The sequence below is a fragment of the Rhinolophus sinicus genome, chromosome 16 (genome assembly GCF_057876585.1).
Source record: "Rhinolophus sinicus isolate RSI-liver-muscle chromosome 16, RSI-T2T, whole genome shotgun sequence".
In the NCBI taxonomy this organism is placed as follows: Eukaryota; Metazoa; Chordata; class Mammalia; order Chiroptera; family Rhinolophidae; genus Rhinolophus; species Rhinolophus sinicus.
In genome coordinates, this window is record NC_142516.1 from 88,899,691 (window position 1) to 88,911,575 (window position 11,885).

Consider the following 11,885-nt stretch of genomic DNA (forward strand, 5'->3'; position numbering starts at 1 on the left):
CATTTCACCCCAAAGCTACAGAAATTCTCAAGCGCACATGGAACATTTTCCAAGATAGACCATATGTTAGGCCACAAAACAAATCTTGATAAATTTAAGAAAATTGAAATCATACCAATTGTCTTCTCTGACCACAGTGCTATGAAATTAGAAATCAACTACAGGGAAAAAAAACCTAGAAGACACACCAATTTATGGAGGCTGAATGGGTCAACCATGAGATCAAGAAAGAAATAAAAAGATATCTCAATACAAATGAAAATGGAAACACACTGACCCAAAATCTATGGGATGCAGCGAAAGCAGTCCTAAGAGGGAAATTCATAGCATTGCAGGCCTATCTAAAGAAACAAGAAAAATCACTAATCAATAGTTTATCTTCACACTTAAGGGATCTAGAAAAAGAACAGCAAAATAAGCCCAAAGGGAGTACAAGGAAGGAGATAATAAAGATCAGCGCGGACATAAATGAAATAGAAACCAGAAAAACAATACAAAAGATCAATGAATCCAAGAGTGGGGTTTTAGAGAAGATATACAAAATCGACAAACCTTTAGCCAGACTCATCAAAAAAAAGAGAGGACCCAAATTAATAAAATCAGAAATGAAAGAGGAGAAATGACAACAGACTCCACAGAAATACGAAAAATTTTAAGAACTTACTATGAGCAACTATACGCCAACAAATTTGACAATCTGGAAAAAATGCGCAATTTTCTAGAAACATGCAACCTTCCAAAGCTAACTCAAGAAGAAACAAAAAGCCTGAATAGACCGATTGCCACCAGGGAAATTGAATCAATAATCAACAATCTCCCAACAAACAAAAGCCCTGGACCAGATGGCTTTATATGTGAATTTTATAAAACATTCAAAAAAGAATTATCACCTATTCTCCTCAAACTGTTCCAAAAAATCCAGAAGGAGGGAAGGTTCCCAAACACTTTTTATGAGGCCACTATCACCCTGATCCAAAAATCAGACAAAGACATTACAAAAAAAGAAAACTATAGGCCGATATCTCTAATGAACATAGATGAAAAAATCCTCAAAAAAAAAAAATATTAGTGAACAGAATTCAGCAATACATTAAAAAGATCATACACCATCGTCAAGTGGGATTCATTCCTAGTATACAAAGGTGGTTCAACATCTGCAAATCAATAATGTGATATACCACATTAACAAAATGAAAAATAAAAATCATATGATCATATCAATAGATGCAGAAAAAGCATTTGAGAAAATCCAGCAGCCATTTATGATAAAAACCCTTAAGAAAGTGGGAATAGAGGGATCATATCTCAACCTAATAAAGGCCATATTTGATAAACCCACAGCTAACATCATACTCCATGGGGAAAAGCTAAAACCATTTCCCTTAAGATCAGGAAGAAGGCAAGGTTGCCCACTTTCTCCACTTCTATTCAACATAGTGTTGGAAGTTCTAGCCACAGCAATCAGACAAGAAAAATAAATAAAAGGCATCCAAATTGGTAAGGAGGAAGTAAAATTGTCATTATATGCAGATGACATAACACTATATAGAGAGAACCCTAAGGATGCCACCAAAAAACCATTAGAACTGATAAATGAATTTAGTAAAGTTGCAGGATACAAAATTAATACTCAGAAATCAGTTGCATTTGTATATACCAATAATAAAATATCAGATGGAGAAATTAAGAAAGCAATCCCATTTACAATTGCTTCAAATCTATAAAATACCTGGGAATAAATTTAACCAAAGAAGTTTACAGACATTACCCGGAGTAAGATTTTTACTGATAAATCCCCTCGGGCAAGGGAAGTAAGAGAAAAAATAAACATGTGGGATTACATCAAACTAAAAAGTTTTTTCACAGCAAAGGAAACCATCAATAAAACAAAAAGGGATCCCACCGAATGGGAGAAGATATTTGCCAATGATATATCCGATAAGGGGTTAATACCTAAATTTATAAAACACTCAACTCCAAAACAACAAACAACCCAATTAAAAAATGGGCATAGGACATGAAGAGATGTTTTTCTAAAAAGGACATATAGATGGCAAACAGATATATGAAAAAATTAAATATTTTTTCACTAACCATTAGAGAAATGCAAATAAAAACCACAATGAGATACCACCTCACCCCAGTCAAAATGGCTATCATCAATAAATCAACAAACACAAGTGCTGGCGAGGATGTGGAGAAAAGGAAACACTTGTGCACTGTTGGTGGGATTGTAGATTGGTGCAGCCACTATGGAAAACAGTATGGAGGTATCTCAAAAATCTGAAAATGGAACTACCTTATGACCCAGCAATCCCACTCCTAGGTATCTATCTGGAGAAATCTAAAACTCCAATTCAAAAAAATTTATGCACTCCTATGTTTATTGCAGGACTATACACAATAGCCAACACACGGAAACAACCAAAATGCCCATCGGTAGACGACTGGATTAAGAAACTGTGGTACATTTATACAATGGAGTATTACGCAGCCATAAAGAAGAAAGAAATCTTATCATTTGCAACAACATGGATGGACCTAGAGAACATCATGTTAAGTGAAATAAGTCAGACAGAGAAAGACGTATACCATGGGATCTCACTTATATGTGGAATCTAAAGAAAAGAATAAATGAATGAACTAATCAGAAACAATCTCAGAGACATAGAAGAAAAACTGAGGGTTGCTAGATGGGAGGGAGGTGGGGATAAGGGGGAAGATGAAGGGATTAGAAAACAGTCAGTAACAACAAGATGGCCACGGGGTTACGAAAGTCCATTTGGGGATGTAATCAATAATGTTGTAAAGATTTTGTAGGGTATCCGATGGACACTTGTCTCATTAGGGAGACCACCTCAGGGATGATGTAAATGCCTGATCACTGCACTGCACACCTGAAGCTGAAGCTGAACAATAATTAATGTCAACTACAATTGATATATATATATATATATATATATATATATATATATATATATATATATATATATATATAACAAGAAGCAGAGTACAGCATTAGGAATAGAGACAGTGGAAATGTAATGGCTCTGTGCGATGTCAGAGGGTTAGTAGATAGAGGGGGTTATCACTGTGTGAGGGATATAAATGATAAATATCTATTACATTGTTTTGTACACCTGAAACTAATAAAAAAACACACCAATAAATAAATAAATAAATGAAGAATTTCTGTGTTCACATTAGATGATGACTTCAAATGCTTTAAAAAATGAATGATCCCCCACAGCTGAGTGATGAGTAAGAAGTCATGTGACTGTGGCATTTACAGTCCTAGGTGATGAGATTCCAAAATCCAAGTGACAGAAACCCGAGGGAAAACCTACATAAGAACCTTGTGCAAATGCACTGACGGTAACCAGAGATTATGGGAGTTTGCTCATATCGCTCATTGTACCACTGTGAGAGGAAGTCGTATATGTGTATGTGTGTTTTGTTTTTCATTTATTTCCCGGTTACCCAAACAAAGCAACAATGGCATGATACCCCCAAACTGGAAATACAAACTGCAGAGCCAGGGGGGCAGTCAGGCTTTATGGAGGGTCGATGTGCCCATGCAGTGGCAGGACTGTCAATAGGGGGCTGATGCTGGCTGAGCCCCCTTGGCTGAGTGGGCCCAGGGGACTGGAAGGAGCCAGCGCCCTGCAGTGACCCCTGCTGACAGCAGGTGGCAGCAGCGAGCGGCTTCCCTGCCACTGTAGGTTCTGGTCTGGACCCTGTGCTCTGAGAAACCTGTCACCCACTCATATTACCAAGTGGCAGAAAGAGTCCTTGATGGGTTATTCAGCTTCTCAAAGAAAGGGAAGAGGCCAAACTAACCACTAGTCTGTGGCCTTTTCCTGGTAAAACCCTGACACTTCCATGACTTCGCTTTTGCTCCTGAAGACCCCCAGGACGCACTCTTTCCATGGCAGAGAACCGAGACTGGAACAGACACACCGGGTGCTCATACTGAGACTTCCGGGCAGGGCTGACAAATTAGGCTTCCTCATCTGACTCTACACGTCTGCACTTACTTTTCAACACAAATCATTTTAACTCCATGTTTTAAGGAAAGGTTTAAAATAATTGCAATACTATATTTCCATATTCCCCTCTGGAATCCCAATAAAAGCTGTAAGGAGACTACAAGTGTTACGAACTTTCAGATCTTTTGTGATCAAGAAAAAACAAATAGAAAGTAGTGTTATACTTCTCAGAGAGAATAGAGTATGTGAAAACCTTCTAGAGTATATTTCTCAACTTAAGGACATGGAGTCTACAAAACTACCACCTACTACGAGTTCCAAGGGGAAGAGGTCTCAGATTGCCTGTGGACGCTGTGTTCTTCTCCTTGGCACACCTGAACAGGTAAGCTCTCCAGGGCAGGGGGACTGCTAATCAGAACAGCTCACAGCCCCAGGGCAGGCAGCCCACTGGAAGACGCTCCCTGGGGTTGAAAAGACCAGAGACTCTGGTTCTGCCCGTTCCTGCAGTGAATCCTCCCTCGCAAAGGGAGTTCTGAGCTCATTTCCAGCTGTTAGAGGGGCCAGCGGAGTTCAGTCCCCTGATATCTCTGAAAGTCCCTGCGTGGGTCCAGGCTGGCTGGACCCGGGGGAGCGACCACAATGCAGAGCATTCTAGGGGAGTGGGACAGTCACAGGCGGGGACGGGTCCTTCCTTGCTGGTGGCCTGTGTCCCAGGTTCCCTGTGAAGTGGGGTGATGTCAGCCCTGAGGAGGAAAGAAGACAGACCTTAAACCCCCATGCAGAGGACAGCAGGGTAGGTTGAGGTCCTGCAAGGTCTCCAGGACCAGTGGGAAGGGGGGCCCTGGGGACCCTCCAGTCTCCTTCCTGGTGGGGGTGCAAATCTCAAGCACAATGTGAACCAGTTGTTCAAAACCCAGATCCCTCTGACTGTGGCCCACTAGTGTGCATGACTAGAGCCATGGTAGTGGCACTATTCATAGTCCCAGGGGCTTAGTCCCCAGCGCCTGGCTATTGGTCAGACGGCAGCTGCGCTTCTGCTGGTCCACCCCCCACTCCCACCCCCACCCCCTGTGCTGGCTGGAGAAAGAAGCCATTCTGCAGGCTGTCTACCAGGTCCCAGTGGGGAGATTCAGGGAGCCTCCTGCTAAGAGGAAATGAGTCACTGGCATCCCCTGAGTCACCAGGTCACCCCTTCAGTGTCAGGGGAAAGCGACCATGGGGGCCATGTGCCCCTGTGTTTCCCCTGGGTGTCAAGGGACAGCAGCCACCAGGACCAGGCACCCTGCCTTCCCAGGTGCGGAGGAGGGTGGAGGTCTGGAGGGGGAGGGGCTGGCGCTCGTTAGGAATGCCGGTGATGAAGGTGCTCTGCTCGTGGGGCTGTGGAGATGGGTTGTGGTGGGGATGTGGGTCAAAGGGTGCTTGTGAGGTGCAGGTGGGGGTGGGGATGTAGATGCCACGAGGTGGTAGGGATGCGGGTTGGGTGGGGATGCGGGTTGGGTGGGGATGCGGGTGGGGCTGGGGATGCGGGTGGGGCTGGGGATGCGGGTTGGGTGGGGGTGCGGGTGGGGGTGGGGATGAGGTTGCAGGTGCACGTGAGGGGCAGGTGTGAGGATGTGGACTGCAGGGCGTGACGGTCTCTGGGTGTGGCCATGGGTGGGGCCCCTAGGTGACCTGCCACTGCAGGGCTCAGGCTCCAGTGGAGAAAAACTGGGTTCAGAGCCTTGGGAGCCCTAGTCTGAAGCTGGTAAGCGCGTGGGGAAGGGGAGCCGGCTGGAAACGGCCCCTGGAAATTCTGCTAGGAATCTTGAGGAGTTGTGGGCGCAGCAGGCGGGACAGCGTCTTGGGGTCCTTCTGAGGTCCCTTAGAGGTAACTGAGGTCCCTGGGCGGTTGGAGGAGCCTGCAGAGCGGGCTTCTCAGCTGAGTGACTGCCTCCCTGGGAGGTGGCGGGAGGCTGGGGTGTGGGGGGGTGGAATGCTCTCCTGGGGGTGTCTCCTCTCTGGTAGGGGTGCAGCACTTGCTCCAGAACTTCAGGTCGGAGGGGTTCCCAGAACTATGTAGACCCAGGAGCGCTCTGTGACCACACAGCTGTGCAGGAGGAGGGAGAGATTTCCCTGGTCCAGCAGCGCCAGGCTCTCAGTTCAGGCTCTTGGGATGGTTAGGAATGTTGTCGCCTCCCTACATCTCTTTAAGAAACGTTTTAAAGTTTTCTGTAAAGAAATCATGTCGTGATAAGTGCTAGGACCAGAATCGTTTTTTTTTTTTTTTAGTTTCAGGTGTACAAAACAATGTAATAGTTAGACATTTATCATTTATATCCCTCACCCAGTGATAACCCCCTCTCCCAATCTTCCACTCCTCTGACATCGCACACAGCCATTGCATTTCCACTGTCTCTATTCCTAATGCTGTACTCCACTTCTTGTAACTATATATACATATAAAATTGTAGTTGACATTCATTATTGTTCAATTCAGCTTCAGGTGTACAGTGCAGTGATCAGGCATCTACATCATCCATGAGGTCAGGACCTGAATCTTGACCTATGTGCTGGTTACAGTGCGTTCAAGTGCAGAAGTGGAAAGTGTTTCTGCCTCTGGAGTGTTCCCATCTTTTAGAGGTATCCTGACAGTAGGTGGCAGGGACACACATATTTGCTCTACTTTCTGTACTCTAGTGGACAGAATTCGTCCCAGGATGCAGAGATCTGGGTCCTGAATATTTGTGACCCAGGATTTACAGACTAGTGGAGTTGCTCAGTTTTTCTTTTATAAATATATCGACAAAATATGCTATTCATAAATTGTTATATACAGAGAGGCCCGTCTTTCATTCTACCCTCCTCTTCCCCCCATCTGTCTGTATATCTCTCTTTCTCTCTCTCTCTCTTTCTCTCTCTCTCTCCCCCTCTCCCCCCTCACATCTCTGGCTCTGGTCACACTACATGCTGCTTTATTTTTGTCATGAGAATGTGTCTCCTGTCTGTCCCTCCTCTTTTCCGTCGTCACTCCCTGCCCTTAATCCAGCCAGGACTTCAACACTCAGCCCCGGGTCACCCCACCTTTCCTGAGTCCCCGTGGGTGTAGACGGGCCCCTTCCTTCTTGAACAACACTTTGAGCATCTCTCCGTCTCTAAGGGGGTCAGACGCTCTCTAGTCCTTTTGCTCACGTGCACCACCAGTGCTGGCCGAATGCCTACTGTGTGCACACATGGCCACAGCCCAGCTCCGTGGGTCCGAGCAGCCATTAAATTCACTGCTTTGTAACCCACCTCCCGCTTTTACTCTCCCCAGGTCAGTCGTATTCCCACCCCCGTGGAAACGCTGTTCTGTTCTTAAAATGCTCTCCTTTCTCCCTCCCATCTCCCCAAAGCCACATCTCCTGAGCCCAGCTCAAATGCCACTCCTCCCTGGCTATAACTTTTAATATAAATACCCTTCTTCTCTGAAGTCCCTGTGCCCTCACATAACTCCCCATCCTTCTGCATTTTCCCATCTGCACAAGTCAATCTCAAGACAGAGACCATAACTAATAGGAAGGCACAGCACGTGCAAAGGCCTAAGGGCAGAGTTCCAGGGACGACAGGAGGCGTGGTCCGCCCAGCCAGCTGCACCAGGTCCTGATGGGAGGTGCACACTGGGCAGGGCTTTTGTCCTGTGTCCCAGACACAGACCTCCAGCAGACTGGAGGGAGGGGCTAGGGCGCAGGGTAGAGTCAGGGGCCTCATGACAGTCTGGGGCTGATGGGAGTCCCTCTGAGCCCAGCGGGAGGGCTATGGGTCTGGTAAGAGTCGGAATGGATAGCTTGGAGGAGAAGCGGGATGTGACCAGAATGGTGCCCTGACATCCGATGTCCTTCACAGGAGGGTGGGTTGTTTCATGAGCTGTCATTAAGTTTCTAAATGAAGACGTGTTACCTTCTAAGGACATGCAAAGTAGAGCCAATGCCACTCACAGTGTGGGGCACGGAGGCTGGTGGCAACGTGAAGGCTCAGGTTTGTCTACAGGTCTCAGGTGCCCAAACAGAGTAGAAAGTTTATTCTAAAAGTGAGTTAACATTGGCCTATTTTTAGATCACAGGGAGTACAGTTAGGTTTGGTTTATTTGCCTCCACACTGATTCATAACAGTTAGTACCTTAAGCCTTTTAAGATTTAACACGATGAGTTTCTTTTGTTCCCCTGGAGGATTGTCTGTATACACACAGCTCAGCGCACTTTCCTTGCTGCACAGACTGGGCCTGAGCACGGCGTTCTGTCTTTAGTTCCCGTTTAGAGCAGCTGGCCCGTTTGGTATGAGGTGACATGGAAGACACCTTGTGGTCTTGGTCCTCTGTGTCCCAGGAGCACTGTCACCTCACAAAGAGGGCGCACGGGTCTTACCTCCCTCCATCTGAGAGGCAGTCCACTGAGGGTGACCATCGTCCCCACCTTACAGGTGGAGACTTGGGCTCCTACCGGGGGACGTTTGGAGAGTGAAGCATTTATGTCACATGTGCCAAGTGAAGAGAAAGTCCGTGATGGAGGAGGTAACAGGTTAAAATGCAGCGGAGTGACAGTGGCATGGGCATGGCAGCAATTTGGGAGAAAGCTGCTCTAATCTCACATGAACAGGAAGGATGAGAATGGGGCCTGGCGCACTGCACACGCAGCCCCAGATCTCCTGGAGAGACCGTGCCTGGAAGAGAGCAGGGCGGCCTTTGGAGGCCGGTTTAAACCTGCCTGTGGTGGTACTAGGAGACATGTAGAGACACACACAGAAACAGGTACACACAAGGCATACACACACACAACACACATGTCCACATACATGCATGTCCATGCACACATTGTCACAAAGACACATGTTCACACCTGTCCTCAAATACCTCTGTAGCACATCCCACGTGGGAAGATGGAGGACAACCACCCAATGACACTCTTCCAATGCCAAGACAAGAGGACATCTGCCCCTCTGGGTGCTTTCACTATAGCTCACCTGTCCCACCTGTGTATTAACAAGCGTGTCCTCTTACAGGCTGGCAGTCTGAGCAATGGGAGACTGGAGCCTTCTGGGGAGACTATTGGATGCCGCACAGGAGCACTCCACGGTCATCGGCAAGGTCTGGCTGACAGTCCTGTTCATCTTCAGAATCTTGGTGCTGGGAGTTGCTGCAGAGGACGTGTGGGGAGATGAGCAGTCAGACTTCACCTGCAACACGCAGCAGCCGGGCTGCGAGAACGTCTGCTACGACAAGGCCTTCCCCATCTCCCACACCCGCTTCTGGGTGCTCCAGATAATCTTCGTGTCCACGCCCACCCTCATCTACCTGGGGCACGTGCTGCATATCGTGCGCAGGGAACAGAAGAAGAAAGAGAGGGAAGAGCAGCTGAAGGGAGACAGTGACCATGGCCAGGACAGGCCCCCAGTACGGGATGACCGGGGCAAGGTCCGCATTTCCGGGGCCTTGCTCAGGACCTACATCTTCAGCATCATCTTTAGGATGCTGTTTGAGGTGGGCTTCATCGTCGGTCAGTACTACCTGTATGGCTTTCAGCTGAAACCAAACTATATCTGTGACCGGTCGCCCTGCCCCAACACCGTGGACTGCTTCATCTCCAGGCCCACGGAGAAGACCATCTTCATCATCTTCATGCTGGCCGTGGCCGGCCTGTCCCTCCTTCTCAATGTGCTGGAGCTCTACCACCTCGGCTGGAAGAAGCTTAAACAGGGCATAACCTATCCTGTTAGCCCAGACGCCCCTGAATCCAGGACAGGGGCGACAAAAGCTGATGGTGTGAGCCCACCTTCCTTCCAGTAGGCTCCATCCACCAGTGTCATGGGGTGCTTGCCTCACTGTACTCACTCTGCCTCTTCCCTGGGACAGGCAATGACAGTCAGTCCCAGGTACCCTTCACCAGCACAGGGGAAGGGCCACCCTGACAAATTCTATGACAGCAGCCACCACCTGCTAATGGCCGAGCAGAACTGGGGGGTGGCCAAGCAACCGATTTCTGGGAGGAAGGCCTTCCTGCCAGTGTCCACGTCTTCCTCCTTGACCCCTACAGGTAGCCCACCACCACCCCCTCGTGAGGGCAGAGCAGGCAGCAAAGAGCCTGTCCTGTTGGAGCCTGGGGACGGCAGCAGCCTGGGAGACAGCAGATTGGAAGTGACCCCTGACGAGGGGGAGCCTGCAGTGACCACCGAGGGGGAGGCAGCAGTGACCACCATGGTGGAGATGCACGTGCCACCTTTGCTCCCCACTGACCCCAGACCGCCAAGCAAGGTCAGCAGTTCCAGCAGCAGTCGGGCCAGACCCAGTGACTTGGCCATCTAGGGGTGGGCTCTCCACACAGCTTTATAATGACCTCCTTTCTAGAACCCAAACCCAAGTGCACTTCAGCCGAGCAGGTAGACAGCCTCAGGGGACAGAGAGCAGTAGAGCGGGAGGAGGGGATCACTGCCACTTGCTATTCTTAGCACTGGAGGTGCTTTGGGGAGAACACGGATGCTTTCTCCCTCACTGGAGGTGGGGGTAAGAGGGGTGCAGGGCTGCTGGCCTTTAAAGACGTTCATGGCCACCCCACCGCCCAGACCCGGCCGCTGCTGCAGATGTTGATATCTCTGAGGTGGCCGTTCTGCGGGGCTGACCAGCACCCACTTCAGTTCCGGGCATTGGGTTTCCTTCCCTGCGCTCTCCAGACGCCAGCAGTGCACTCAGCTCCACCTCTGTTTGACACTTGTAGCTCAGAGCTGACTTTCATTTAGGGTATTGTCCGACCTGCACTGGACAACGATTAGAGCAAGCCGATGCAGGGTCGTTTGAGATTCTGAACTTGCATGTGAAGCCCAGGTTGTCCAAGTGCAGGCTCATGACAAGTGACAACAAGCAGCTCCCCTCCAGGGGCTGAGATCCGTGGGCGAGGGCACACAGGTGGCTGGGAAGAAAGCAGGAGGAAATGCAGCCACACTTGAGATCATTTTGAGCAGCTGTGAAAGCAGAACTAAAAGTGTGGCAGGGACGCCTCTGTGTTGCTTTCTAAATGATATTTTGTGCTTTGAGTGGTCCAGGTAGCCCATGTCCCCACTTTGTATCTTTCAGGACAAATGAAAGACAAACAGTACTCTTACCGTGGACACTGATTGAGAGGGTGCTACTTTGTCCCAGGACCAGTAGTAAAGATTTGAAAGAAATGCTCCAACTTCCTGAGTCAGCTCCTTACTCTGAGAATGTCCCAAATAAAGTGAAAGCAGGGAAAACTTAAGTGCCTTTCAACTGCTTGAGGTTGTGGCGTTTTTGAATGGGAGGTTAGAGGTTTACTCCTGCTGCCAGAAACATGAGTTGTACACATGAATCAGTAACCTACACTTTTTAACAAAAAAAATAAACCTCTCCATGTTTCCCAACCATTCTTTGCGGGCAGCCTGTTTCTTTCTACAGTGTGACTAAAGTGTCTGGGTTTTATCCCTGTGTCGTGCGTGTTGGATTTCGTGCTCGTGCCTGCTCTCATCCCTGTGGATCACTGCTCCGACCCGTGAGGCTGTCAGTGTGCACGGGTGTGGCCGGAAGGTGGCAGAATATTCTGGACCACACACACGCTGCCATGGCCCAGTCATGGTTTGTCTGCCCCTACGAGCAGTGGTGACGCTGAGCCTGGTCCTTGTTACACTTCTCACCTCCAACAGCCAGGGAGTGTCGGGACCCTCATTCAGAAAATACCCTACCTGTTCACTCTGATCCATCGCTGTTTATGAATCCCTTTAAGTTTTGCTGATTCTGTTGCGACCCACCAACAATTTGATGACGAGGTTATGATTTCCTGTTCTCAGATTCTTGTGAGCACCTGGTTGATTCATGCGTTCAGCTGGCTGTGGGATGGGCTGGGTATGTCCCCGTGTGAAAGGCGCTCACTTCCCACG

At 48.4% G+C, this 11,885-nt stretch overlaps 1 protein-coding gene across 1 annotated transcript; it reads left to right on the forward strand.

Moving 5' to 3' along the window:
- Positions 1–5,688: 5,688 nt before the first annotated feature.
- On the forward strand, positions 5,689–11,354 carry LOC141571086 (gap junction alpha-3 protein-like). The gene is given in 2 exon segments (XM_074330128.2): positions 5,689–5,733; positions 9,003–11,354. A coding segment is annotated over 1 exon segment (1,284 nt). The 5' UTR covers positions 5,689–5,733; positions 9,003–9,018; the 3' UTR covers positions 10,303–11,354.
- Positions 11,355–11,885: the final 531 nt, after the last annotated feature.